At 52.3% G+C, this 27,072-nt stretch overlaps 1 protein-coding gene and 1 pseudogene across 1 annotated transcript in view; one reads left to right on the top strand and one right to left on the bottom strand.

Moving 5' to 3' along the window:
• Positions 1-3,061: 3,061 nt before the first annotated feature.
• On the bottom strand, positions 3,062-4,800 carry LOC138156311 (lupus La protein homolog pseudogene; annotated as a pseudogene).
• Positions 4,801-5,860: 1,060 nt separating this feature from the next.
• Positions 5,861-27,072, top strand: part of SFI1 (SFI1 centrin binding protein) — a 60,874-nt gene continuing 39,662 nt past the window's right edge. Inside the window, exons 1-9 of the mRNA XM_069081546.1 lie at positions 5,861-6,316; positions 6,840-6,975; positions 10,255-10,419; positions 11,066-11,137; positions 13,254-13,364; positions 15,135-15,229; positions 16,422-16,539; positions 18,634-18,736; positions 26,502-26,658. Of these exons, the coding sequence (XP_068937647.1) occupies positions 6,860-6,975; positions 10,255-10,419; positions 11,066-11,137; positions 13,254-13,364; positions 15,135-15,229; positions 16,422-16,539; positions 18,634-18,736; positions 26,502-26,658 (937 nt within the window). The 5' untranslated portion in view covers positions 5,861-6,316; positions 6,840-6,859. The remainder of the gene's footprint in view (positions 6,317-6,839; positions 6,976-10,254; positions 10,420-11,065; positions 11,138-13,253; positions 13,365-15,134; positions 15,230-16,421; positions 16,540-18,633; positions 18,737-26,501; positions 26,659-27,072) is intronic.

Genomic DNA, 27,072 nt, shown 5'->3' with positions numbered 1-27,072 from the left:
AAGATGTCGGAGAAAAGGCAGGGAGTCGCTTGAGGTCTCCCCAGAAGCCCCTCCCCCCAGCACCATTAAATGCCATAAAACAATTCCTAAAGTGGCAGAACCCACAACAGGATGGGGTGAAATAATTTCCCAGCCCAAGACAACTTAAGAAGTCACCAGGAAGGGTCTGTTGCACCTGAGAGTGGAGCACAGCTTAGAGCAGGCTGTACCAGCATAACCCCGGCCCCAGCAAACAAGGAGCTGGCCTTGGGAGCTACCGAATCAGCAGCACCATCACCTGCTTCTGGAGCTCTCAGCGCATAGACAATAAGGTGGTCAGACAGCTGGTCAGAAGGAGATCTTTGCTGGCATCGAGGCAGGACTCTGTTGCTTTGCCCTTACTCAGATCCAGGTCACAGTCCTGGGTGGCAGTCCCAGCGTGAGGAGGGGCACTAGCCCAGCAGAGCCTGCAGCGGCAGTGGAGCAGGGACCCTCCTCACAGTTCCAGGGCAGAAGAGTGCTTGTGATTGCTCACAGACCACAGCATAGGCAAGGAAAGTGGTGATTGCATTTCTCCTTAGATCAAACTACCTTGGAAGAACTGAAAACTGACAGGTCTCTAGAAGTATCTCTGAAAACAGCTGTACAAACCCCCTGAAGCTTGGGACAGTGCACCCTCCACCCTGGAAGCAGAGCCCTACCTTAACAAAGAATAAAAAGTCAAGAAATAGACTGGGAAAATGAGCAAACAACAGGAAAAAATTCTGACCACAGAAAGTTACTATGGTGATAAGCAAGATCAAAACACACTCTCAGAAGAAGATAACAAAGTCAAAATTCCTACATCTAAAGTCTCCAAGAAAAATATGAATTGGTCTCAAGCCATGGAAGAGCTCAGAAAGGATTTTGAAAATCAAGTAAGAGAGGTAGAGGAAAAATTGGGAAGAGAAATGGGAGTGATGCAAAAAAATCATGAAAAATGAGTCAACAGCTTGGAAAGGAGACACAAAAAATATTGAAAAAAATAAAACCTTATAAAATAGATTAGGTCAAATGGCCTAAAAGAGGCCCGAACAGCCAATGAGGAGAAGAATGAATTAAAAAGCAGAATTGACCAAATGGAAAAGGAAATACAAAAGCTCATTGACGAAAATAATTCCTTAAAAATTAGAATTAAGCTGATGACTTTATAAGAAACCAAGAAACAATGAAACAAAACCAAAAGAATGAAAAAAATAGAAGATAATGTGAATGTATGATGTATAGTGTATCTTATTAGAAAAACAACTAGCCTGAAAAACAGATCCAAGAGAGATAATTAAAAATTATTGGACTACCAATTAAAAATTATTGGAATCATGATCAAAAAAGGAGCCTAGACATCATCTTTTGAGAAATTATCAAGTAAAATTGCCTTGATATTCTAGACCTAAAGAGTAAAATGGAAATTGAAAGAATCCACCAATCACCTACTGAAAGTGATCGCAAAATGAAAACTCCCAGGAATATTATAGCCAAATTCCAGAGCTCCCAGGTCAAGGAGAAAATATTGCAAGCAGTCAGAAGGAAAGAATTCAAGTATTATGGAGCCACAGTCTTGATAATACAACATTTAGTAGCTTCCACATTGAAGGATGGGAGGGTTTGGAATATGATATTCCAGAAACAAAGGAGCTAGACTTACAACTAAGAATCACCAGAAATCAGAAAAATTTCAGGGGAAAAAAATGGATATCCAATGAAACAGACTTTCAAACATTCTCAATGAAAGACCAGAGATGAATAGAAAATTTGACTTTCAAATACAAGACTCAAAAGAAGCATAAAAAGGAAAACAGAAGAGAGGAATTATAAGGGACTTAAGGAGCTTACGTGGGAACATACTTGTAACTCTTAAGAAATATCTCATTATCAAGGCAGATCAAAGGAGTATATATAGACAGAGGGTACAGGTGTGAGTTGAATATGAAGGGATGACATCTGAAAAAGTAAAATTAAGGGGTGAGAGGACTATATTAGGAGAAAGGGAAAGGTAAAATGGGGTAAATTATCTCACACAAAAGAGGCAAGAAAAAGCATTTACAGTGGAGGGGAAGATGGGAGAGGTGAGGGAGTGACTGAACCTTACTTTCATCAGAATTGGCTCAAAGCAGGAATAACATACACACTCAATTGGGTATAGAAATCTATCTTACCCTACAGGAAAGTAGGAGGGGAAGGGGATAAGAGAAGGGGGTGTGTGTCATAGAAGGGAGGACAGACCGGGGAGGGGGTAGACAGAAGCAAAACACTTTTGAGGAGGGGCAGGGTGAAAGGAAAGAGAGAATAGAATAAACAAGGAAGGAGAGAAGGAAATTGGATGGAGGGAAATAGAATTAACAATGTGAAAAAAAAATTGAAGCAAGTTTCTCAGATAAAGGCCTCATTTCTCAAACATATAGAGAACCAAGTAAAATTTATAAAAGTAAGAGCCATCCCCCAGTTGGTCAAAAGATGAACAGTTTTCAGATGAAGTAATCAAAGCTATCTATAGCCATATGAGGGGGAAAAAAGCTCTAACCTGTTATTGATTGAAGAAATGTAAATTAAAATAATTCTGAGGCACTACCTCATACTTATTAAATTGGCTAATGGAACAAAAAAGGTAAATGACAAAATGACAAATATTGGAGGGGATGTGGGAAGAAAAGAGACATTAATGCATTGTTAGTGAAGTTGTGATTCAATCATTCTCTAGAGCAATTTGTAACTATACCCAAAGGGCTGTAAAACCATGCATGCCCTTTGAGCTAGCAATGCTGCTACTAGGTCTGTATCTCAAAAAGGAAAAGGACCTATATGTACAAACATATTTATAGCAGCTCTTTTCTGGTGGCAAAGAATTGGAAATTGAGGGGATGCTCATCAATTAGGGAATGGCTGAACTGTGCTATGTGATTGTGATGAAATACTATTGTGATGTAAGAAATGATGAGCAGGATGTTCTCAGAAAAACCTGGAAGAGTTACATGAACTGATGCAAAGTGGAGTGTACTTAGCCATCCCCAGAGAAAGAGCTGATGGTGTCTGAATACAGACTGAAGCAGTAGGTGTTGCATTTAAATATAGGGAGGGTAAGGGAGCTGCAGGGTGTGGTGCAATGCCACTTGACCCATTTTTGTTTCCCCTGGGAGGAAGCTTCTGAATTCTCTCTCCACAAGGTTCGGAGATGGCTAGTGACTCTCCAGCAGGCACACAGGAAGGAAGTTGCTGGCAGAATTCGAACCCCTATCTTTTTTTTTTTTTTTTGCCTTTTATATAGTATACATTTTATTTGTTGGTATTTCCAACATTACAAACCAGGCTTCACTGAAAGAACCTTTCTTTTGATGTCCAGATCAGTGTCTGAAATGCCAACATTTGCTATCATGAACAAAACTATATATATATAAAAAAATCATCCAGATTGAGTAAGGATACCTGGACAACAAAAACAAGTTAAACAAAAATAGTCTTTCCTATTATAGGTGGATATTGAAGTAGATTTCATTCGGTTTTCTTTTTAAAGACCCCCAAATCTGAGACAGCTTAAAACTTATTTAAAATGAATAAAAATTTGTGTATCAAGCTACTGGTCTCCAGCTCCATTTTCTGTTTTCAATGATTTTGCTGCAGGTTCTTCTCACGTCCTTTTAAGGGATCCTCCAGCATCACCATTTTCCTGTTCTTCATCACTATCACATTTTGTTTTCTTGCCTTGGAATTGTATTTTTCCTTTATTGGGTGTAACCTGGCCAACTTTACCAGTTCCTCTTCCTTTCCCTTTAAATTTTCGACCTTTTGACTTCATCTTATTCAGGGATTCCTGTTGGTCTTCGATGATTTTTTTCAAAGCTTTTTTCTCTGTCTCTCCATCTAATACTTCCCAAGTTACATCTTTTTTTCTTAATTTTAAGTTTCCATTATTTGCTTCATTGGCTTTGTCCAATGCTTCTTTTGCCTTTTCTTTAAATAGGATTATTCCTTTTGCTCCTCTGATGAAATCTATCCACTTTATTTCTCCATGATTAGAGAAAAGTGTGTGAATATCTTCTCTACAAGTTTGGTCATCTCAATCGCCGTAAAATTTCAGCAAGCATCCAATCTTTTCATTCAGGGATTTCAATTCAGCATCTTCTCTGTTTTTCTTCTTGCTCTTGTCTGGCTTTTGCTTTGGCTTCTACTTTATTTTGCTTCCTTTCTTCGTTCTTTTTTGCAAAGTAATCTTCCTTCAAGAGTATCAGCAGCTCTGTGTCTTTGCATTTTTGTCCAGGGGTTTCTGTAAACTTCTTGGCAGATTCAACACTGTCAGACACAGCAAATACTGATCCCTTAAGTGCTTTAGCTAATGTTCTCCTCATCTGAATATTTTGTACTTGACCTTTACCATTCTTTTCTGTCATCAAAGGTAGCATCTGTTGGAAAACCTTTAACACAGATGGATGTTTTTTCCTTCATTTTCATACTTACCTGTTCCTTCAGGGAGGGGTTTATTTGGAGATCTGATTTTAGTTTTATCCCCACTACCTTCCAGGAGTTCTGCCTGGGATTTCTTTAGAGCACTATTATCACATCACAGTCCTTTGTTATTGGCTTAATCTGTTGAGTTTGATCTCCAAAGGTACCCAGCCCTCATCTATTTTGATCTGTTCCTTTAAAAACTAGTCTCGTGGAAGGTTAAAGTCACCAAAATAGCACTCAATTTGTTGGCACATTTTGGACTCTAAATAAATCAGTCATTTTTTCACTGTCACCGTTCTCAGCCATTGTGGGAGCCTATTCCGTGAAGTTCCGCAGGGTCTTTGCCGCCCCACCACGATCCTCACCCTCCGATTCCCTGTGGCTGTGGGGCCGCCCCGCGGCCAAAGGCGGAGCCTCGCCTCAGCTGGACCTTAAATTTCTCCCCCCTCCCCCCAACTCCGCTTTTTGGAGGACAATTGGGGTTAAGTGACTTGCCCAAGGTCACACGGCTAGTTTTTGTGTTAAGTGTCTGAGGTCGAATTTGAACTCAGGTCCTCCTGACTCCAAGGCCCTTATCTTTCTTATAAATCTCTGATTTACTAATTTTCTTTCCACCTTCCAAATGAAGATATTTACTAAGCTTTTATTAAGTGCCTCTCTGGGCGCCCAGAGAATCTGCAGAGGTGCTGCGCGCAGCGAAGGAAAGGGAAGCCACGAGGGAAGCAGCGGCTCCAGCAGCAATTCCTCCCGGACCACAGAGGGCGCAGAGCCGGCCATCTCTATGGTTCCGGGCGCGAGGGCCGCTCTAGCTGGCTGCCTAGGCTCGTCTCGTTGGCTCCGACGCTCGCGGGGCCCTTGGTATGTTTACTGGGTTCTGGTTACAGGGCCCTCCCCACGGGGCTGCCCGTGGTGCCTGAAAGTACTTGTCACGCTCCACGCTCATCGAACTCTCAGAGCCACAAGGGATCCTGAAGACCCCTTAAAGGAGGGCATTTCAATAATTCACTTTCTGGGTAGATTTTTTTTTTTTTAGTATGGCGCGAAGTCGGGCACTTCAAGACAGGGGAGGGCGAGATGTGAGTTACAGGCGGACTGCGGCTGCGCACACCCAACCCGCCCCCTCCTTCCCGCAGCTTTTCCGGGCGTCCTCGAGTCTCCAAGGCGACGAGGGCGGAGCTTGTCAAGGCGCGGGAAGACGCTGGTGCGAGAAGAGCCAGGCGCTTCCGGCCCAGTCACCCCCGCCTTGCTTCCCTCACCTCAGGCACCTCATCCCCGCAGTCGCGCCCCTCCTGGTCCTGTCGGCTCGAGGATCACAGGCCCAGCGTCGAACCCCAAGCCCCGGGTAGGAGAGGAGGGAGGCGGTGCCCTCCCATCGGCGCGAGGGAGGGGGCGGTCTGCGCCTGCGCGGGCTGGCGCCTGCGCCCTGGCTCCGTCCCGGCGCCTGCGCGAAGGAGCCGGTGGCTTGTGGTGTTTGTCCAGCTGGCAGAAGCAGCTGGTTGGGGAAGGTGGGGCACCGAGAGCGGGCTCGGGTCCTGGCCCGGGATGGCGCCCCGATGGCATTGAGGCGAGTCACCAGTGCCCCGGGCCTCGGTGTCCCTGCCTTGTAAATGCCCAGGCTCACGTGGAGGGTCTGGTGCTTTAGAGGCCTGGGTTTGAGCCCTGCCGCTGGGACTTCAAGAGCTGGGTGACCCTGGGCAAGTCACCCTGCCTGTGGGTGCCTCCGTTTCCCCATCTGTAAAATAGGGGGATGGGGCCTTTACAGCGCCTTCAAGGGGGCAACATGCAAAGCCAGTTTCCTGGCTTTGATGGGCTCAGACCAACCCCTGCAGGGCGGGGCTGACGCTGCGCCACGTCACAGGTGGGGAAACTGAGACAGGGATGACGTCACAGGCCAAGGGCATTGTGTGTGGGGGGGTGCCCTTATTTAGGAGTCATGCTCCCCCTCCCCCAAGATGTCTGCAGTTTGGCCTCCGCTACAGAACTGAGTGGGGAGGCACGGCCTGTCCGTGCCTTGTCAGCGGTGACCCCCTCTCCCCCTTCTCAGTAGTGACCCCCCCTCCCCCTTCTCAGCCGTGACCCCCGCTCCTCCTTCCTTCTCAGCAGTGACCCCCGCTCCTCCTTCCTTCTCAGTAGTGACCCACACTGCCCGTTCTCAGCAGTGATCCACTATCCCCCTTCCATCACCATCAGCATGTGGAATCATTCGTGTGTTAGCACATGCTGACCTGGCCTCTGTTCAGGGTCTTGGAATTTCAAACAGCCTAGAATAAGATAATTCATTAGCATCATCTAGAGTTTCCTTTGTAGCGGGGACCGGAGAATGTGATGTTCAGGGGGCCCCCAGAGGGACCAGAGACGACTCCCATCCTTTCTTTCTTCAGGCCTCTGGGACACCTGAAAGATGTCCCGTTCTGAGGCTGTGGCGAGCTCTGTGGGGGCAGATGCTACGCTCGAGGGTGAGTTGGATCTCAGCCAGAGAGGAGCCAGAGTGACCCTGGGGAGCAAGACCAAGCCCAGGTAAGACATAGGCCCTGCTGGTAAAGCTCAGAGCCTCAGGGCCAGAATGCTTTCAGTCCAGACTCCCAGAGACTCCAAGTACACAGTAAGGAACATGGGCAGGCAGGGCTTTGATGGATCCTTGGGACTTCCCGGTGTAAGGAACACCTTGGGCCTAACAAAGCTCAGAGTCTTGCCGAGGTCATGCAGAGGCTCAGTCCTGGCCTCATGGTTTTCTGGTGCCTTGCTCTGCTCATTGGCCATGGCTGCTGCTGGCTGTCGGGCCTCTTGCCAGGCCTGCCAGACATTAGTGGCCAAGGCTCTTGGGATTAAATGCGTCCCTGAGCCAAGCCTCCCCTGGCCAGGCAACGCACCCCACTCCAGCCACCTTGGTGGGCTCCAACTCTGGCTCCATGCCCTCCACTCTTCAGCGAGGGCTCCCTAATCTTACTTACAAAGCTGAATTTTTGAACCCAGGCCCAGTTTAAGACTTTACATTTGTCCCAATTAAAATTGATATTCCAGCATTTGGAAAACTTTTTTCAGCATGACTATCAGCCCCTGTGTTAGCTGTGCTTCCAAGTTTGGGATCACCCACAGATGGATGAGTGGGCAGCATCTCCCTAATACAGAGCAGATCTCTGTGGCACTCCACTGGAGACCCCCTTGCAAGCTGGTATTGGACGATTCATGAATTCTCTAGCAGTCCAGCTTCCTGGCCAGTTCTGGAGCTGCCTGACTGTGTGTGCTCATTTATTCCTCTTGTCATCTTTTCCACAAGAATAGTGTAAAAGACTTTGTTAAGTACTTTGCTAAATTCAGCGTGTGACTGACGTGACTCCCAAGTGCAGCACTCAGTTTTGCCAGAGTGAATTTAGACCCAAGTGTGGGCCCTTTTTGTCGTTCAGTCGTGTCAGAGAGCCAGGTTTATGAAAAAGATCTGGGGGTCATCGTCGTCGTGTCCAACTCTTGGTGACCCCATCGGGTTTTCTCGGCAGAGACACTGCTGTGGTTTGCCATTTCCTTCTCCAGCTCATTTGACAGATGAGGAAACTGAGGCAAACACAAGCCCATTTCCTCTCTCATTTTATAGGATTCTCAAACAAAATACAAAATTCCATGCTCAGCATCAAGCCTTAGCACAGAGTTCGAGGAGGAAACAGTATTTGCTTCGTCAGCCAGAAGCGCTGCTGATTGAATTGTAGGCACCCTCTGGGGCATCATTTTCCTACAGCTCCTCCAGGATGAGCTCATGGGGTGCTTCTATCAATTTAATTAATCAGAGGCATCTTCCCCTTAGTCTGATCATTCAGCATGAGCTACGGCTTCTTCCTGGACTGCTCGGACCTTCCCCTTTAGAAACCGGTTAGGCCTTTGGTGAGGATGATGTATCACGTGAGGCCCGGCCTTCAGACAAAGACACCAAGAAAACAAGATTCTTGTTTTTGGAGAGGGCATGGGGTGGGGGGTGGCTGGGGAAGCTAGGGAAGCCTCTCTGCCAGTCAGTGAGCTCTTCTGAAGGCTTGCTGAAAAGTCAAAGGGAGGGGTGAGAGTGGGCACCCAAGCCAGCGGATTGTGGTGGATGGTTCAGTGAGGAGCCCTGGGCCGGGGGCAGGAGCCCTGCAGGGCCCTGGGGACTGGTCAGCGAGGAGCCCCTGGCCAGGGTCAGGAGCCCTGGGGCCTGGTCAGCGAGGAGCTCTGGGCTGGGGTTAGGAGCCCTGGGGCCGGGGTTCAGGAGCCCTGGGGCCTGGTCAGCGAGGAGTCCCAGGCTGGGTTTAGGAGCCCTGGGGCCTGGTCAGTGAGGAGCTCAGGGCTGGGGTCAAGAGCCCTGCAGGGTCCTGGGGCCTGGTCAGTGAGGAGCTCAGGGCTGCGGTCAGGAGCCGTGGGGTCTGGTTCTGTCTTTGCTGCTCTCTGGTGGGTGGCGCTGCTTAGGGTATTCACTCGGATTTTTTATAGACCAGCAAGCATTTAGTAGCCACCTGCTGTGTTGTAAGGCCTTGGGGTGGGGTACTGAGGATAGAATGGTGTGGTCCCTGCTCTCAAGCAGCTCGTTTTTTTACCAGGGGAAAAAACCCACCTATTTATACACATCTGCATGATGTGCACACATACCTTTGAATGGACATACAAATACGCATGTGGTATGAACCCGTATTCATAGAATCACTGGCATGTGCACAGAATTACATGAAAAATAATTTATCAGCAGGTCTCTAGGAAGGAGTAGTTAGAAACAAGATTCAGAGTTGGAGGCATTTAGGGTTTGGGGGGGTCAGGAGAGATTCTGTCAAAGGTGGAGCTTACATGTGGGAGTGGCTGAAGGAGGGGAGGGAGGGCATTCCAGGCCTCGGGCACAGCCAGGACAAAGGCCTCCCATGTGTGAGGAGCAGGAAGAAGGCGTAGGGCGTGGAAGAGAAGGGGCATCACATCTAATGAGGTCAGGAGCCTGTTCCCAGAGGCGGTAGGGAGCCATTAGAGTTTCTTGAGTAAGGGAGGATCATGGTCAGGTCTGCACTCGAGGAAAATCACTTTGGTGGCCGTGAGGAGGGAGATGGAGCTGGATGTGGGATGGCACAGTTTGGATGTGTGAGGAAGGGTACTGTCCTGGGAGACTGGAAGGACGGGCATAGACGAGAATAGACAAGGACAGACGCAGGGAGGTTCAGTGGAGAAGGGCGTTTGGGGAGACAGGTGCCGAGTTGTCCTTGAGTGTTGCTTTGAAAGGCTCTCTGGGACGTCTAAATGTCCTGTGCAGGTGGCGGGGCAGGTCTGAAGCCCAGGGAACTGGGCCTGGCTCTCTCTCCAGGAAGAATCTGCAGGGAGATGCTGGTTACATCAGAGAGAGAAGAGGGCCCGGGTGTGCTGGGGGTGGTGACAGTGAGCCAGTGAGGAGACCACCTCGGGAGGAGAAGCGGGAGAGAACCCGGCCCCAGGAAGCCAGAGGAGTCAGTGGGGCAGAGCAGAGAGAAGGCCACTGGTCTCTCTGCAGAGACTGGCTTCCATTTTGTGATGGAGGTGGGGGCCGCATGGCAGGGGGTTAGAGGAGGAGGCCGTCTGGAGGAGAGGCCGAGGCTGGTGGCTGGGGGCCTGCAACGTGTGGTTTTGGAGGTGATGGGGAAGGGGCCAGGGCCGAGGGAGAGACTGACGACTGATGGCTCTGTGAGCACCTGGTGAGGGCAGCCGTGGCACCATGTACCCCAGCCCCAGGGCTCTGGGGGTTTGCTTGGTTCTGGTTTCTTCACCCATGATGAAACCTGATTGTAAGATGTCCCCTGGTGGCTGATGGTGTTTTCCCCTTAGGTCCTTAAAGAAAGATGCAGCAGGGGCGCACCAACCCCCAAAGGTCCCAAGGAGCAGAGTGCCCACCCTCCCTTCGCGGTGGACCCCAAGTAAAGGGCATCCACCTCCCAGTCAGCTCGCCTACGCCTGGAACCGTGGGGGCCGCTTACGAGAACTGCGCATCAGGTAAAAGGGGCCTGGCTGTCTGATACCAGGGACTGTGTGTTGCCCTGGGTTTTTAAGGAAGGGTTGATTTTTGACCCTCCCAGTGCCTCATCTTTCATTCAGTTTAATAATTCAGACATGAATAGGCCCCCAGGGCCAGGGAAATGGGAGCATTGAGGCCAGGAATATGGGGAGAGCTGATTCGCACAAATAACTTCAAAGGTGGGGGGTTGTCATGTGGTGGGCCCGCCTTTACAAGCAGTGTTTGTGGCCGGCCTGCTGCTGGTTGTCAGGGGTCGGTCACTCACCTGTGTGCCAGGCCCCATGCTGGGCTCAATTCTGGGGATATGGGGAATGGTGGGCGACTGTCCCTGCCCTCTGGGTGCTCCCAGTTCAGCAGGGGCGATGACACGCCAGCAGCCGAGCCCTTTCCACTGGTGAGCCCTCCGTGGCTGAAGCCAGCACACCAGTGGGAGCGGCTGCTAGGACCTGGCGAAACCTCCCCCACCCAACCAGAGGGTGTCTTAACTTTTTGCTGTGATGTTGACGTCTCCCAGTCCCACTGATGCATCTCCCTCCTGTAGCTTCACGTCAAAATGTCCATGCCTGGTCACCTTCCCAGGAGTTTGTGGAGTATAACTGTCTGCCCTCACCCCTCTTCTTTCAGATGTCTGGCCAGAAAGTTCTTCTCTTTGTGGGCAGTGTGGACCTTTGGAAGGGTCCTTCCCTCGAGAGCCAGGTAGGGGGGTGAAGAGCTGGACATTTGTTCTGCTTTTTCTGGTGAGGCTCCCCTTGGAGCTGGCCTTGGGTTCGAGGCTTGGGGTTTGGGGCTGGACTCAGGGATCATACAATGTCTCCTGGCCTCTGGGCACCAAGGTACGTGCCTGCTTTCAGGCACTAGGAAACCTGAGCAGAGTTTCCTTCTGAGATAGAAGTGAGAACAAACGGACACTGAGGCCGGGAGAGCTTTGTGGGGTGGAGAGAGAAGTCTGTCTTCCCGGCCTTCACCAGCGTCAGCCTCATAGAGAACACTGCCTGGCCTCCCAGTCCTGCTGCAGCTGCGGCCCTCCACCCTCTCCTGCCTGGGGCACTCAGCATTCAGCGGTGCAGCTGCCCTGCCTCCTGGCAGCCTCGTGGGTTGTGGTCTGGCTCCGATCGCTTCCTTGTTTCTGTCTGTCTGTGAGGGGCACGTGCCTCCCCTGCCGCCTTCCTCCCTGTGGCATTTCTTGAGCTCTTCGGTGCAGGCCGAGTCCTGTGCATGGGTGTGCTTGGAGGGGCAGTGCCACTGACCTCCTCATGCCCCTTCTGCCCATCAGGGATGCTTGCCCAGTCATTGTCTTTGGGTGGCAGGGGTTCTTAACCTCTTCTGCACCAGGGCCCCCTCTGGCAGGCTCCTGGAGCCCAGGGACCCCTGCTCCAAATCACCTTTTTAAAAGATGAAGGAATGTAAATGGGAGTTAGAGCTTGGTTCTGCCATCTTTTCTGTCTGAATTTGTGGGTCACTTGTGTTCTGTCTGTGGGGCTCCCTTAGAGATTGTGGGCCCCTGGTGAAGGAAGCACCTTATAAGTGAAGAGCCAGTTGACTTCTTTTTTGGAACATGTTTTTCCCCCCTCATTTAATGGCAGACCTCATTTTATGTCATAAATATGTTCTGTTGTGTGGAAGCTGGCTGTGTGAAGGAATGATCTGGGTTAGTCATCCTTTGTTAAGCAGAGACTCTTTTCTAAAGCGAATTCTTCACTTCTCCTCTGGGCAAATCCTTTCTTAAAAAAACTATGAATTTCTATTGCTCCCTTTGTTTTTACACCCCCCTTCCCAGTGTTTGTTCCTCCCTCCCGGTCTGGGAAGGCCATCCCACACAATTAAGAAGGGAAGACCTGGAGAGTTCAGTCAGAGGCATGGCTGTCCCCTGCTGCACAGGCATCCCCTCCTTGCCTTCCCAGTGGCCCCCAGTCACCTTCTGCGAGATGGCCTGGAGGAAACGCTCCTTCCTAGCCATTCTGGCTTCTCTTTCTGTGTCGTGGATGTCTTGGCCTCTGGAGAAGCGCCGTTCTGTGGGGTGAGCACCCCTGCTTCCCCAGGGTCACCACCACACCAAGAAGAGCCTTGCCTACGGTCACTGTCTGTGCCGCTCATCTGCATCTCCCACTGACTCCCGTAGGAGGCAGGTCCCACAGGGCCCCACCTTCCCTGGCTGCCAAGGAGGAGCCTTCCACAGTCCCTAAGTGTTGCAGGCCGGATTCGCAGCCTGGGCTCCTGTCACTAGGGTGCACTGCAGTCTCATGATACATATGGTTAGAAGGCTTGTGACCCTGGGCCAGTCACTTCATCTCAGCCTCTGTTTCCTCATCTCTGAAATGGGGATAATGTGTTGGGCTCTGTAAACCTTAAAAGCACTATAGAGGTGAGCAGAATTCCTTTAGGACTTAAAGGGTCTGTGACTTCATCCTGGGTACTCCCTGCACTGAGGCAGGTTGCAGCTCCCTCCCTTGTGTTAAGTAGTCTTTGGGAGTTGCTGGGGTGGAGACAGCTTGTTGACTGCCCTGGTTTCTAGCCTTCTAGCCCTGAGCGAAGCCAATGCTTTTTCTAAACATAGACCTGGGCCTTCTCCCGGGGAGACCTGCCAGCGCGTGGGCTCTGTGGCTTCGTCTGGAGCCCAGGAGGCCCCAGAGCAGGATTTGTGTATGCCTTGTCATGGTCACTGCTGGTCTGCTTGGTGGGCCTGTGTGTGCTAAGTGTGCTGCTGGCGTCTTTGTGGTGTGTGTGCTGGTCTGAGGGACACCAGGCTTTGCCCTGGGACTGCCCCCAGACTGCCTGTGGCAGGCCTTCACTTGTGGTTTCTCCCCTGCCCCAGGCACCACTATGAGACCAGGCTCCTACAGAAGACCTTTGAGTACTGGAGAGAAGAGTGGTGGGCTGTGCGGCGAGAGTGGAAGCTGAGGGTCCGAGCAGACTGCCACTACAGGTCAGACGAACGCCCCTCTAGCCCCCTTTTACAACAGGAGATTCTGAAACAATCCCTATTGGGTGTGTCTGCCAGTGGGAGCCAGGAGCCGGCTGTGAGGCATTCTGGTTTGCCACCAGTCCCTTGGGGGAGGAGGAGATTAAAAATCCCCAATTAGACAAAATCCGTCTTTGGGATTGAAGGGAGGTGGCTCTCCTGGGCACTGCTTCCGTGGCCGGACGTGAATCTCTGATCTCGGCCTTGTAGCCCAGATCACTAAGAATTGGTGAGAGCCTGGGCAGCCAGCTCTGGGTGAGATGTCGCTGGCCAGCATCCCGCTTTCAGGGCCCATTCTCAGTCAGTCAGCCCCGGTTATGGGAAAAACTCTACAGACAAGGCGAATTATGACCAGGAACAGCTGTGACCTTCTCATCCCAATAGGTTTTTGTATTCTGTGCACAAAGAGTAATTCCTTGACAATTAGGACAATGTGCAGCAAGCACGTAGAGACCGACCAGGCATGGTAGGGAGGGGTCAGCCAAGTCATTGTGGCTCCAGAGTCCTGCCCTTGTTAGCAGCCAGGGCACTCACAGGCTTCACGTGGTTTGGGGATCCCTCAGGCCTCCTGCTGCCACCACGAGGAGAGCCAGCCGCTCTGTCAGGAGTGAGGGCCAATGCAGACAGGAGGTGGGCCCTGCCCTCTCAGAGCTGACAGTCTAAGCTGCCGAGAAGCGGAGAGAGGTTCTGTGAGCACATACAGGTCACAGAGCAAATACAGCTGCTGGGTACAAAACCTGCACAGACAAAGCCCTTGGGGAGCTCCGGAGGCCGCCAGCAGTTGCTGGCCAGGCCTGCATTCCTTTTTGGTGGCCCTATCACTCTGTTGGCTTTGGCTGAGGACCCCCAGTTCCTCGTCTCTCACACACCTGCTGTCTAACCATGTTCCCTTCTCCTTCTTGGGAGCCTTGCCACCTTTCCCCTTGGCGTTTCATCCTCTTTGGTCCCTCTTGGTGTTCTCATCTGGCACATTGGGCCTGCCACTGGTGCTGTGATTCATGTCATTGGCACCATTAACCAGAGAGGTTTTGAGGGTGTGTTTTGGCTGGGATGCAGCCCCACTTTCCTTGCCTTTGGTGACAATCCTCAGGCCAGCAGGAGGCTGTCTGTGGGGCTTCATCCTTCTAGACTGAAGAGACCTGGGGGTTGGTCTCTGGTAGCCCTTGGCTGGTGGTTGTGTCTTGAGTGAGGGGCGACAGCCCCAGTGAATGATCTTGTGTCCCCTCGGGCTTTTCTGCTGGGCTGGCGTGTCATTAGTCCACGCTGAATTCACTGAACTGGCCATGTTTCACAGCCAAGTCCAGAGGACTTTTGGAGTTTTGGTTGGTTTGTATTTTGGGGCTTCCTGGGAGCAGCCAGGGGCTTCTTTACTCCCCCTGAAAGTTTGAGGCCTTTTAGACAAAATTGGACTCTGTCAAGGACATTTGAGTTGGGTTTTCTTATAACAAGTGAACAGTCATGGTGACAGACTTTAGTCCTTGGTACCCTTTGTCCTCAGTGACCTGGGAGAGTGCTCTCCTCCTTTGGGCTGGGTGGGCCTGCAGATGGGCAGGGTGGTGGAGTCTGTAATGAGCAGAATTTGAATCCAGGGCTCTTTGCTGACGGGACTTCAAAGCCACTGTGCGGGAGTCCCCTGGATTAGCAGTGCCAACAATGTGGTGTGGGGAACTTGGGTGGGTCAGACAGGCCTGGCTGTTTTCTGACAGAAGGCCCATGACTCTTCTGGCTAATTAGATATTCCTTGTACAACCTGATGTTCCAAGCCTGGCAGACCTACGTTCGTCAGCAACGGGACAGGAAGCACAGATACCACAGAGCAGAGGCCCACGGTAAGAGACAGACGTGGATGGCGGGACTTAGGAGGAGGCAGCTTGGAAAGGAAGTGTGGGCAACCAGGAACCCTCCTACCTCCCTGGGACTGTCTTGCATAAGACGTGTGTAGGCAGGTGTCAGCAGACCCAGAGGGGGCGGTGTAAGCCAGCAGAAAGCTCTCTGCACCTGGAACCTTGGGGAGCCACGTGTTAAGTTTGGGTGCGTACGTGAAGGAAGCAGTTTGGAACCATCTGTAAAAAGTCACAAAACTGGGCAATAACCTTTGACGCCACAGTCCCGCTACCAGGCCTATGAGGTGGGACGAATGGGCCCAGAAGTCCCTTCTAGCCCCAGATCCAGGAGCCCAGAAGAACAAGGCTTGAGTCTGGTCACTGGCTCAGTCATCAGGTGACTCTAAATTTTTTCATTAAACTCTCTGGATCTCAGGTTTTTTTCTTTAAAACTTTTATTTTATTTTAAATTAAGAAGCATCTCTTTTCTCCCTATCCCCCACTGAAAACAAAATGAAAACACACCCTTGTAATAAACAGGCATTCAGGAAGAACAGATCCCCTTGTTGCCTGTATCCAAAGTTCTGTCCTGTTTTCTATCTCAGCTTCATCTCCTGTCTGACAGGAGGTAAGCGTCGTGTGTCCTAGACCTGGAGTTATTCAGCCGTCCCCAGCTGATGGCATCCCCTCGTATCTAGTTCTTGGCCACCACAAGAAGAGTTGCTAGAAATATCGTTGTACATGCTGGGTCCCCAGACTTGGGGTTAGGTTAGACACAGGACTGGGAATAGGGGAGTTCTCAAGCCCAGGCCTGGAGGTAGGAAGATGAGTCTTTCTGCTTCCCGGCCCGGCACCCTGTGCCCTGAGGTGCCCCCTCGCTGCCCCTTCACATCTCACCCTTGACTTAGGTTTCCCTTGGACTTGATGAGGTGTGGTTCAGGGGTAGGAGTCAGCCTCAGAACCAGACTGGCTCACATGGGCCGTGTGCAGCTGGCACGTGCCCTGGCTGAGGTAGTGCCAGGAGCAGCGGGCTCGGGTCGACGATGTTTTCTGTCCCATAAATGGGGGTGCCGCTCCCCCTTGTCTGACCTGCGCCCTCTGTCTGTCTAGGCCTTTCTTCTCAGCCTGCAGGGACACCTCGGACAGTAGCCCAGCTGTAGTTCTCACCATCTCTCTCTTTTCTTTTTAACTTGCTCAGCGGCCAGGCAGAAGCTGTGGCCAGTCTGGAAACACTGGCTCATCTATGTGGACGTCCGTCGGACCAAACGTGAGATGCGCGCCGTGGCCGAGGGGTTCAGGGAGCAGAGTGTTCTCCGGTGAGTGTCTGTGAGCATCTGCACCTTCTAGGGAGTGCACAGGGCAGGCCCTGGGTTGGAGGCCACGGTTGGAGGTCATGGCCAGTGCTGGAGTTCCCAGCCATACCTTCCACTTCATAGGCTCCGTGGATGGTGATGGGCCATTTGCTCTGTGTGTGTGTGTGTGTGTGTGTGTGTGTGTGTGTGTGTGTGCATGATGCCATAAACCATTATGTTGGAGGGCACAAGACAACAGCGTTCCTGCCGTGCCCTGACAGAGTCTCTCCTCAGACACCAGGGGTTCTCTCTCGTCCCCTTTTCTGTACCATCTAACCTTGGGCTTTAGAGCTATTTGGACCAGCTCTGCTCTTGTACAGAGAGGGCCCAGGACTTGCTCAAAGCGACCTGGCTCTTGGAGTGCAGAGCTTGGATTGAGCCTGTCCCAGAATCAGCAACGGCTTGGAGTGCGAGGGGGTACGGGAGGCCATGGCTGCCTGCTCTGTGTCAAGAGAGAACACAGGGCTGTGGGTCCTCTCCTGCCCCCTCTGCGACCCAGGCAGGGTGAGGAGGAGGCCCAGGAGGCTGGAACAGAAGAGCTGCTCATGGTCCAGGGGCCTTTGAGCTGGCCTCGAGCTAGAATCTCCTCTGGCCGTCCCTCCCAGCGTGGGGGCATGACCCCCCCCCCTCCCGCCCCAGGATAGCCCCTGTCACTTGGGGATGGCTCCCATCATTAGGAAGTTCCCCCAGACACGTGACTGAATCACGTCTGCGCTGATTCCCCCCATCACTCCGTGTTTGGCCCTTGAGGGGAGAGACAGACCAAATGAAAGCCCTTTCTGTAGGAGAAACCTTCAGGTAATCGCAGGTGGCTCTCTTGTACCCCAGAGTCTTCCCTAAATGCCCCCAGCCCCTTTAATCTGCCCTCAAGGACATGGGCTCCAGACCTTTCGCTGTCCTGGTAGCCATCCTCTGAATGCTCTCTGGTTTATCGATGGGCCACCCGCCTGCACGTGGGCTGGATGTGGTGCCTTCTCACCACGATCTAGGTTGTGTTAATTCGCTTCGTGGCCATTTCGCTCTGCTGGCTCATTGATTTTGAGGTTCTCTGAGACCCCCAGATCTTCTTCTCACAAGTGGCTCCCTCGGTTCATCTCCTTGTCTTATACTTGTCATGTTGTCTCCAAAGCCCCAGAGTGGGTGGAAGCCTTTGTATTAATCCTGGCTATGGGTCATCCTACGCAGTTTAGCCCAGCAGTCTTGCCTGCTAACATTTTGTTGAGTCCTGGTTCAGCTTTCCCAGCTGGTCGGTCTCTGAACCTTGTGTCATCAGCAAATTGGATAATTGTGGCATCGAGACCTCGACAAGACCCTGAAACTGTGCAGGCGCAGGCCCTGTCCTGGGAGCGCTCCCCTGGAGACATCCTCCAGGCTGAGGGCCTCGGCAGGCTCGCCCCGGCCATGCCTCTCCGGCTTTTCCGTGATTGTGCCAAAGCTACTTTATCATGTGCAGTTCACACGCTCCAGTAACCTTGCCGGAAGAGGAAGCGTGCTTCGTGTGCCTGCCACAGATGGCTCCAGGATCTTGCCAGAAGTTTATGGTTCCTGCTCTCTTCATGCTGTCTGGCCTTGGGCCGCCAGCTCTTTCACTGCCCTTGGACGGGGCTCCTCTGGGCCATGCCTTTGGGATCAGAAGTTGCTGCCAGATCCTTTCCAGGCGTTTTTCTTCTGTCAACTCAGTTTTGGTGTAACGCACTTACTCTGTACCTACTGTGTGTCAGGCCTTGTCCTTCCCCGAGTGCTTCTCTCTGCCCTCTCTTGTGGCGGCCCTCCACCCTGAGCTGTGGTCTTACATTGCCTTTGCTCCTCCGGCTTCTGATCCAGCCCCCTGCCCTGAACTGAGCTGCCCCTCCTCCACATCATGGCATTGGCAGAGCCCCTGTGTGTACACGGGCAGTGGTTGTCTTCCCAGAGGAGGCCTGGCCTTCTCCTCACGGCTTCCTTCAGCAGCTCCCTGAGAGCCTCTGGTGGGCGCAGCCCTGTGTGGATGCCGATGAGGACAGAGCAGGGACGGCCTCAGCCCTTCTCCTTGTCCTGATGAGATTCTCTTTGATACAGAGTGCCTTGGAGAGCATGGAGGCGGCAGTTGCAGAAGAGCCGTGTGGGCCGTGCAATGGAGGCTGTGGCCCTGCAGCACTGGAGTGCCAGCCTGCAGTTCTGGGTGAGACTGACCATAGTTATAGCTCTGCCCATGTTGTCAGTGACCGCTCTGCCTTTTCTAGCTGATTCAGCCCATTGCCCATGGGCAGGGGGACCTCTGTAGCCTTTCTCTTCATCTCCACCATCAGTCCATGGCAAGTTCTTTTCTCCCTCCACAGCTGGGTTCACATCCATCCTCTCCTTTGCCTCTCCACCCCCACCAGTAGCCCGGGCCTCCCACCCTGGTGATGGCCACAGGAAGACTTCCCTCACCTCATGTCTCCCTCCCCTCTGACCTGTCCAGCTAATGTCCCACCAACTTCTGATGTCGGAATCTCATTTTTTTTTTTAAAGCAATTGGGGTTAAGTAACTTGCTCAAGGTTACACGGCCAGTTATTTCTGGGTGTGGTGTCTGAGCCCGGGATTTGATCCCAGGTCATCCCGACTCTGGGGCCGGTACTCTTACTTGCTGAGCCACCTGGCCTCCCCTGAATCTCATTTTTTTAAACAGGTCTTAATAAGAGTTCATGCCTAAAGAAACAAGAAAGAATATCACAAAGACAATCTTAATAACATATAATTTAAATAGTTTTGTGCAAACAAATCTAATGTAGTTAAATGAGAAAAAAAAGTAGGGAAAATATCTTTGCAGCAAAATATCTTTGCAGCAAGTTTCTGCAAAAGTGGCATAGAAAATGATGAGCCATTCCCCTCAGGCAGTTAGTCATGCAGTATGCATTTATTAAGCCCCTACTGTGTGCCAGGCACTGCGCTAAGCACTGAGGATACAAAGGAAGGCAGAAGACGGCCCCTGCCTCAGGGAGCTCCCCGTCTAACGCGGAGTCAGCAGGCAAACAGACATGTAGGAAGCGAGCTCCAGGCAGGATGAATAAGAAATTAACAGGAAGAAGACAATGGAATTAAGAGGGGCTGGGGGAGGCTTCCTGTAGGAGGGGCAATTTAGCTGAACCATAAAGGAAGCCAGAATGTGAAGTGAAGAAGGGAGAAGGGTCCGTGCTTGGGAAATGGCCGGAAAAAACATCCAGAGCTGAGATAGAGATGGCACAGCCAGGAGGCCGGGGCCACCAGCCCAAGGCGGATGTGTTGGGAAGTGAGGTGTGAGAAGGCTGCAGAGGGAGGGTACAGAGGGCTCTGAAGGGCAAACAGCATTTTGTATTTGATCCTGGGGGCCATAGGGCGCCACGGGAGTTGTTGAGTAGGGGGTGACATGGTCAGACCTGCACTTTGGAAAAATCCCTTTAGGGGCTAAATGGAGGATGGATTGGAATGGGGAGACTGGAGGCAGGCAGACAGACCACTTCCCCCCAGCAGCTGTTGTAGCAGTTCAGGTATGAGGGAATGAAGGCAACAGCTTGGATCTGGAGGGGGAGAGAGAGTGAGGCATCTCAGAAGATTTCTAGGTTGGCATCCTAAGGGACTGGGAAGAAGGTGGTAGCCTGGGGAAGATGGAGATGAAGGGGAAAGTTTAGGGGGAAAGATAATGAGTTCTGTATTAGACATATTGAGTTTGAAATGTCTGAAAGGCAGTCAGAGATGTGAGATTAGTCATAGTCAGAGAGCTAGGGCAAGAAAGGTAGATTTGAAAATCGTAAAGCTCTAGGAGCTGGTGAGATCACCCAGTGAAGTGATAGGGAGGGAGAAGAGAAGAGGGCCCAGCACAGAGCCCTGGGGGACCCCTGTGGTTAGAGGGCATGATCTGGAGAAGGCTCCAGCAAGGAAGACAGAGGAGGAGCGGTCAGAGAGGGAGGAAGGGAACCAGAGACGAGAGCAAGGAGGAGAGCAGGATCAGCAGGGTTAAAGGCTGAAGAGAGGTCAGGGAGAAGGAGGATGGAGAAAAGGCCACCAGATCTGGCCCCTAAGAGATCGTTCCTCGGTCACTTTGGAGAGAGCAGTGTTGGGGAAATGACAAGATCGGAAGCCAGATCATCGGCGGTGAAGAAGAGAGTGAGGGAAAGTGGAGGCCCCTGGTGCACTTGCCTTCTAGAGTTTAGCCACAGAGGGCAGAGGAGACACAGGATGGGGATAGAAGGATCAAGGGGTTTTTTTTTCAAGATGGGGAGACTTGGGAGGTTTGTGGGCAGGAGGGAATGAGCCAGTAGAGAGAGAGAGGGTGAGGAGAAGTGAGGGAGTGGGATGACAAAAAGGGGGCGCAGTCTGTGGGAGGAAAGGAGTGGGATGGCTTGTGCTGGCAGAGAGGGATTAACCTTGATAAGGAGGAAGGCCACCTCTTCATGTGCGAGAGGTGAAGAAGGAGTGAGGGGCAGGAGGCACGAGGGATGGAAGCTGAGGAAGAGGGGAGACGAGGGAGCTCGCTGAATGGCCTCCATTTTTGCAGTAGAATATAGGCAAGATTTTCATCTGGGAGGGTGGGGGAAGAGGAGCTTTGGGAGACTGGAGAAGGAGAGGGGGAGAGGGGGATGATAAGGGAGGTGTAAAAGGATTCTGAACAAGCAGTTTACAGAGGAAGAGATCCAAGATGTCAGCCGTCATATGGAAAAAATATTCCAAATGACTAATAATTAGTGGTGTAAATTAATTAGAACAGTACAATTAGAAATGTAAGTTAAAGTAATGATGAGATTACACCTCACACCCAGAGCCAACAAAAGCTGACAAGTATTAGAGGGGCTTTGAGAAAACTGGTTCCTTAATGCGCCACTGATGGGATGGTGAATAATTGGTCCGGCTGGCCTGGAGCAGTCTGGGACTGTGATGACAGAGTGACCAAGCTGACTCTGCCTCAGAGAAGCCAGAGCCTGAAAGAGCAGGGTTCCTGCCCATCAGAGAATGGTGGCTACGCCCCCTGTAGTCGAAGACCTCGGACCTCAGTGGGCAGATGAAAGGCTGGAGGTCAGCAGAAATGTTGGTGCAGGACAGGTCGACTTGAGGATCATGCAGAGATGGTCATTGAATTCATAGGAGTGGATGGGATTACCCAGAGAAGTGGTATGGAGGGAGAAGAGAAGACGGCCCGGGCCAGAGCCCTGGGGGACACCTGTGGTGAAAGGGCATCATCTGGAGGGGGATCCAGCAAAAGAGATGGAGGAGGAGGGGAATCAGGAGAGCCGCTGTCCTGAAAACCTAGAGAGAAGAGAGGATCCAGGAGAAGAAGGTTATTATTGACAGTGTCAGCGGCTGCAGAGTGGTTGGGAACAATGATGGTTGAGAAAAGCCGTGGACTTGGCAGCTGAGAGATCATTGAATTGTCAGGGGAGGAGAGGAAGGCCCCTTTTGGAGGTGGCCTTCTTGTAGGAGTTTAGCTACAAAGGGCAGAAGAGATAGAAGATGATCATTGGGCTGGAAGGCTCAAAGGAGGGTTTGTGAGGATGAGGGAGATGTGTGTGTGTGCATGTTTGTAGCAGTACAGAAGGATCCGGAAGCCAGGGAGGGATTTTACAGTGTGACAGAGAAATAGGGTGGAATGGCATTGCTTCTGTAGATGGAGGGTTGGCCCTGGTAATGCATCGGCCTACTTCTGTAAGAGAGGAGAGAGAGGCAGAAGACCTCTGAGTGGTAGGAAGTGAGGAAGATGGGAAGGGGGAGCTCTTGGTGAATTGGCCTCCTTTTTTTTTCAGTGAAAAATGAGGCAGAGGGATGGCTAGGTGGTACAGATCACCGGCCCTGGAGTCAGGAGGACCTGAGTTCAAATGTGGCCTGAGACACTTAACACAAAAACTAGCTGTGTGACCTTGGGCAAGTCACTTAACCCTAATTGCCTTCCCCAAAAAAGGGCAAAAAAAAAAATGAGGCAGAATTCTCAACTGAGAGGGTGGGGGTTGGGGGAGCCGTGAGAGATTTAAGGAGGAATGAAAAGGTTTGGAAGAGCCACCGTGGAAGCGGGGAGAGTGAGTTGATAAGGGGAATGAAGAAGGATTACCTTTGTGAGGGCACAGATGAAGTTTGTAACATAAATTTAAATAATGGAACTCAGTTAAAAGAGTTGTGTGGTTTTCTCTACCCTCATGCAGCAGTCTGTGTAGGAAGGAGCGTCATGAACGGTGAGTGTGATGTGAGCTCTGACATTTGGCAGAGCCCAGTGGATAATGTGGCCAGGGTCTCCAGAAGAAGACGGTGCATAGTCAGACTGGTTTACTACAAGGTCAAGATGTTAAAAAGAGGAGAGAAGGCCCCTTCAGGGCAGGTGGCTCCAAGGAGAACTGAGGGCCTGGGGGTGGGGGAAGAGCAGGCAGGGGATGGTTGGAAACCCCATCGATTACTTGTCAGTATTCTTCAGTGTGGGGAGCGTACATCTGCTGGGGGGAGCAGGGTTGGTGACTTGGTGAGGGTTTGGCCATCTTTGTATGTGGCTCAGATGCAGATCACAGGAGAGGAGGCAGAGGCTGAGGGGTGTTGGGGAAGGCCCTTAGTCTGAAGGCCAGAGTTGGAGAGCATTGCTGAACTTATTGAGGAGAGAAGGGAAGGGCCCTGACGGCCAGGATTTTGATTGGCTGGAAGATGTAGGCTATATGGATCTCAAAGGAAGAAAGATTACTGAGTGATGGAGGGTGGAGGTGAACCTGGCAGGGACCGTGGGGGCTGAGTCATTGACTTCAAGCCAGGGAAGGTGAAGCCAGGACTGAAGAGGGTATCCAGGGAGACTGTGTCATCAGGGAGAAATCGGGGGGAAATCTAGCCATCCCCAGGCTAGAAAATGGAAGGAGAAAGAGAAGGCATAGAAGATGAAGGAAGGCTTGTTGCCTGTGGAAGGGCCTCAGGTGGGAGGAGTGCGTAGCCTTCAATTGGGAAGGTCCAGGTGGATGGAAATGAGGAATCAGGTGGTAGGCGATGGGGAGTGAGTCTGAATGGTGACCTGCAGGAGTTAGGACGTGGCCAGGTGTGGGCCTCCTCACCGATCCGGCAGCAGATACACAGAATGGGAGACTGAAGGTCTGCCATCATACGGGAGGCCACTGGCTTCACTTCTCGTCTTCTCTTCAAAGGTTTTCGATTGAGCAGGACATAGCAGAACAGGAGAGGTGGAGGTCCCACCGCCCACCAACTTTCCTTTCCTTGCCTCAGGGGAGAGGTACAGCAGGAAGTGGGTGCACGCAGTGGGAAGGCCGTGTCTCCTCTTTCATCCACTCTGGCCCTTGGGGCCTTCTGTGCAGGACCACAGCAGCAGGCCCTCTTGTCATTGAAGGCCAGAGGCCAGACGCGTACAGCAGGACATGCAAGTCCTAGAGGCTGAGGGGTAGACGTTGTGCCTGGCCCCTGGCTGCCTTCCTGCCGGGGACGCTAATAGTAGGCGATGGAAGGTGACCATTCCCTGCCTGCCCTTTGTTGGGTTCCATGTTTGGTGGGGTGGGAGTCCCCAGAAGGAGGAAAGACTCTCTACCAGGCCAGCCTCGCTACAGCCCGTTCCTGTGGCAGATTCCCCCCAGGAGGTGAGAGCCAGGGGAGGGGACACAAGGATGAGTTGTCCTGCCTTCTCACTCCGGCTCTGGTAGCCGCTGGGGTTGTGGTGGAAGAGGAATCCCAGTGGGACCCCAGGGACCCTGAACAGCTTGTGCTGAGCTAGAGGAGCAGGTCGATCAGCGGACAGAACCCTGGGGCCAAACCCCGCCTCAGACACTTCCTGGCCATGTGAACGGTGGGCAAGTCGGTTTGCCTCTTCCATAAGATGGAGCTAAGAGCTTCACCTGCCTCCCTGACCACCCACCTTGTTGTCAGGGTCAGAGGAGAAGATACTTGTCAAAGGGCTTAGCACATGGTAGGCACTTTGTCAATGCTCCTTCCCTTCTGTTAGCACCATCAGGAGCTAGTAGATTCTCAGTGTGAACGTGTGTTTTTCTTGGTCTCGTTCTGTCAGGAGGAGAAGGGGGCCTGGCCTGGCTGCTGCTGGGCTCCCTGACTCTGCATTGTCTCCTAGAGGAGAGGCTTTTTTTTTTAAAGTTAATTTATTCATTTTTAGTTTTCAACATTCACTTCCATGAGTTCTAAATTTTTTCTCCCTCCCCAAGACAACCTGCAATCCGGTATAGGCTCGACACATATGTTCCCACTAAACATGCTTTCACATTAGTCATGTTGTAGAAGAGCCAGAACTAATGGGAGGAACCATGAGAGGAAAAAAGCTGAGAAGAAAGTCGTCCACCATGTTCTGCGCGCCGGCTCCACGGCTCCTCCTTAGGATGTGGCGGCATTTCCCATCACGGGTCCTTTGGAGTTGTTTTAGGTCCTTGCCTTGCTGAGAAGGGCCAAGTCCATCATACTCAGGGACTGTTCCTGTGTGCAGGGCCCTCCTGGTTCTGCTCCCTCCCTCAGCATCAGCTCATCTGAGGCTTTCCAGGTTTCTCTGAAGTCTGCCTGCTCCTCATTTCTTACAGTACGATAGTATTCCATGACATTCATAGACCACACCTTGTGCAGCCATTCCCCAGCTGATGGGCATCCCCTCGGTTTCCAGTTCTTGGCCACCACAAAAAGAGCTGCTATACATATTTTTGTACATGTGGGTCCTTTTCCCATTTGTATGATCTCTTTGGGATGCAGCCCTAGAAGGGGTATTGCTGGGTCAAAGGGTTTGCACATTTTTATAGCCCTTTGGGTGTAGTTCTAAATTGCTAGAGGCCTCGTCTTAAAGATGCCTCCTGCATGACAGCATGGGGGAGCCCCCTATGAATGACTGGTTTCCTCAGAGCCCTCAAGGCACGCTTTGTCCCCTGAGGGCACTTTGAGTTAGTCTGGGCCATGTTTCAGGTCTGTGGGTTCCTTTGACGCCTCCATGGGCCTGGGCCACAATAGTGCATCAGCCATGGGGGCCTGACAGCTTGGCAGAATGCACAGCCAGACTGGCCTCTGCAGTGGCCCCTCGGAGGGATGGTTGGAGGCAGGAGAGTCCTGAGAGTCATGGGCCGGAGGACGAGGGAGAGATGCACAAGTGGACATGGGTGCCCAAGAGGTCTTCGTCTATCTGTTTAATTTCTGTGCTCAGTCTTTGGTGACTCCCCATTGCCCCCTGGATGCGGCCTGAAAGCCCTTTACCCCCTGCCTTTCCTCCTTTGGGCTCAGGTCCCACTCAAGTTGGGGAGAGCCCCAGACCCCAAGAGGTCCATGGGACCTCGATCTGTTCTTGGCTTTGGGCAGGAGCCCTTCTGCCCCATCCAGCCTTCTCCTCAGGCTCTCCTGTGATGGGAGACTCACTGCTCCATTTTTGGACTGACCTGTGGGGCCTTTTCCTCCTTAGTCTCTTGCCCACCTGATAGCCTAGAAGGGAGCCATCCCTGACTTCCTCTCCTGGGTCTCCCTTCCCAAGCCTCCCCTCCCCAGCCTCCCGTCTTGGGCCTCCCCTCCCCAGCCTCCCGTCTTGGGCCTCCCCTTTCTGGGCTCCCCTCCCGGGCCTCCCTTCCCAAGCCTCCCCTCCCCAGCCTCCCATCTTGGGCTTCCCCTCTCCAGGCTCCCCTCCTGGGCTCCTCTGTTGTGTTCTCCCCACGGGCCGCCAGGTGGCACTGTGGCCTGACCTCAGCCCCTGCTAGGGTGGGAGGCCCAGGAGATGGAGATGGGAAGTCTTAGCCCTCCCACAGAGGGGGAGTTCCTGGGGGCCAGGGCTGGGGTCCCCAGGGGCCTGGTGTGTGGCAGGCACTTCTTCACAGCGAGCCTTCGTGCCCTTGGCTGGCTCCTTGCCTCAGGTGCCTGCTTTTCTCCAGCCTCTGTTAGTCTCCGGTCAGCTGGGCTGCCCGCGGTGGGTTCCCTGGCCTCAGGGCCTTCTCCACATTTTACTCCCTCTTGGCCTCTTTCTGATCCGGCTTTTCCCTCTGACTTCCAGGCCTGGTCTCAGTGGCAGGATCAATTCCTGCTTATCCAGACCATGAGGAAGAAGGAAACCGAGGCAGGAAGGTACTCCGCGCGCCGGGAACGGCAGAGGGCCCTGACGGCCTGGAGGGGCTACCTGCAGAGCCGCAGAGAGAAGCGGCACCAGGCCCGTGAGTGGTGGAGATCTTGTCCCGTGGTCGTCCAAGACTGCCTGCAGCGGGGCCCATAGGCACCCAGGGCTTGGTCTGCACGGGGATGCAGTGGGCAGGTACCCACTGCTGAGGGAGAGGACTGCCCAGGTGACCTTGGGCCCAGCCCTTTTCCTTTTCATATGGTGAGGGCGTGCTCTGAGGCCCCTTCTGCCTCTCAAGCTGGGATCCTTTCATGCCTGCGATCATTCAGTATTCATTAAGACCCAGGGTACCCAGGGCAGTGGAGTTTGGAAGAGAGAGGGTCTTGGAGCTTCCTGCCCAGTGTGGGTAACCAAGAGAAGTGTGAAGGGTCTGATGAGGAGGGCCGTGGCCCATAGGGGGCTGGGGAGGAGGGCCGTGGCCCATAGGGGTCTGAGGAGGAGGGCCGTGGCC

Source organism: Petaurus breviceps, unplaced genomic scaffold, assembly GCF_028583685.1.
Source record: "Petaurus breviceps papuanus isolate PSGF00001 unplaced genomic scaffold, PetGlider_PUasm1.0 99, whole genome shotgun sequence".
NCBI classification, from domain to species: domain Eukaryota; kingdom Metazoa; phylum Chordata; class Mammalia; order Diprotodontia; family Petauridae; genus Petaurus; species Petaurus breviceps.
The sequence above is the reverse complement of the archived record's forward strand: the minus strand, read 5'-3'. Positions and strand labels throughout refer to the sequence as shown.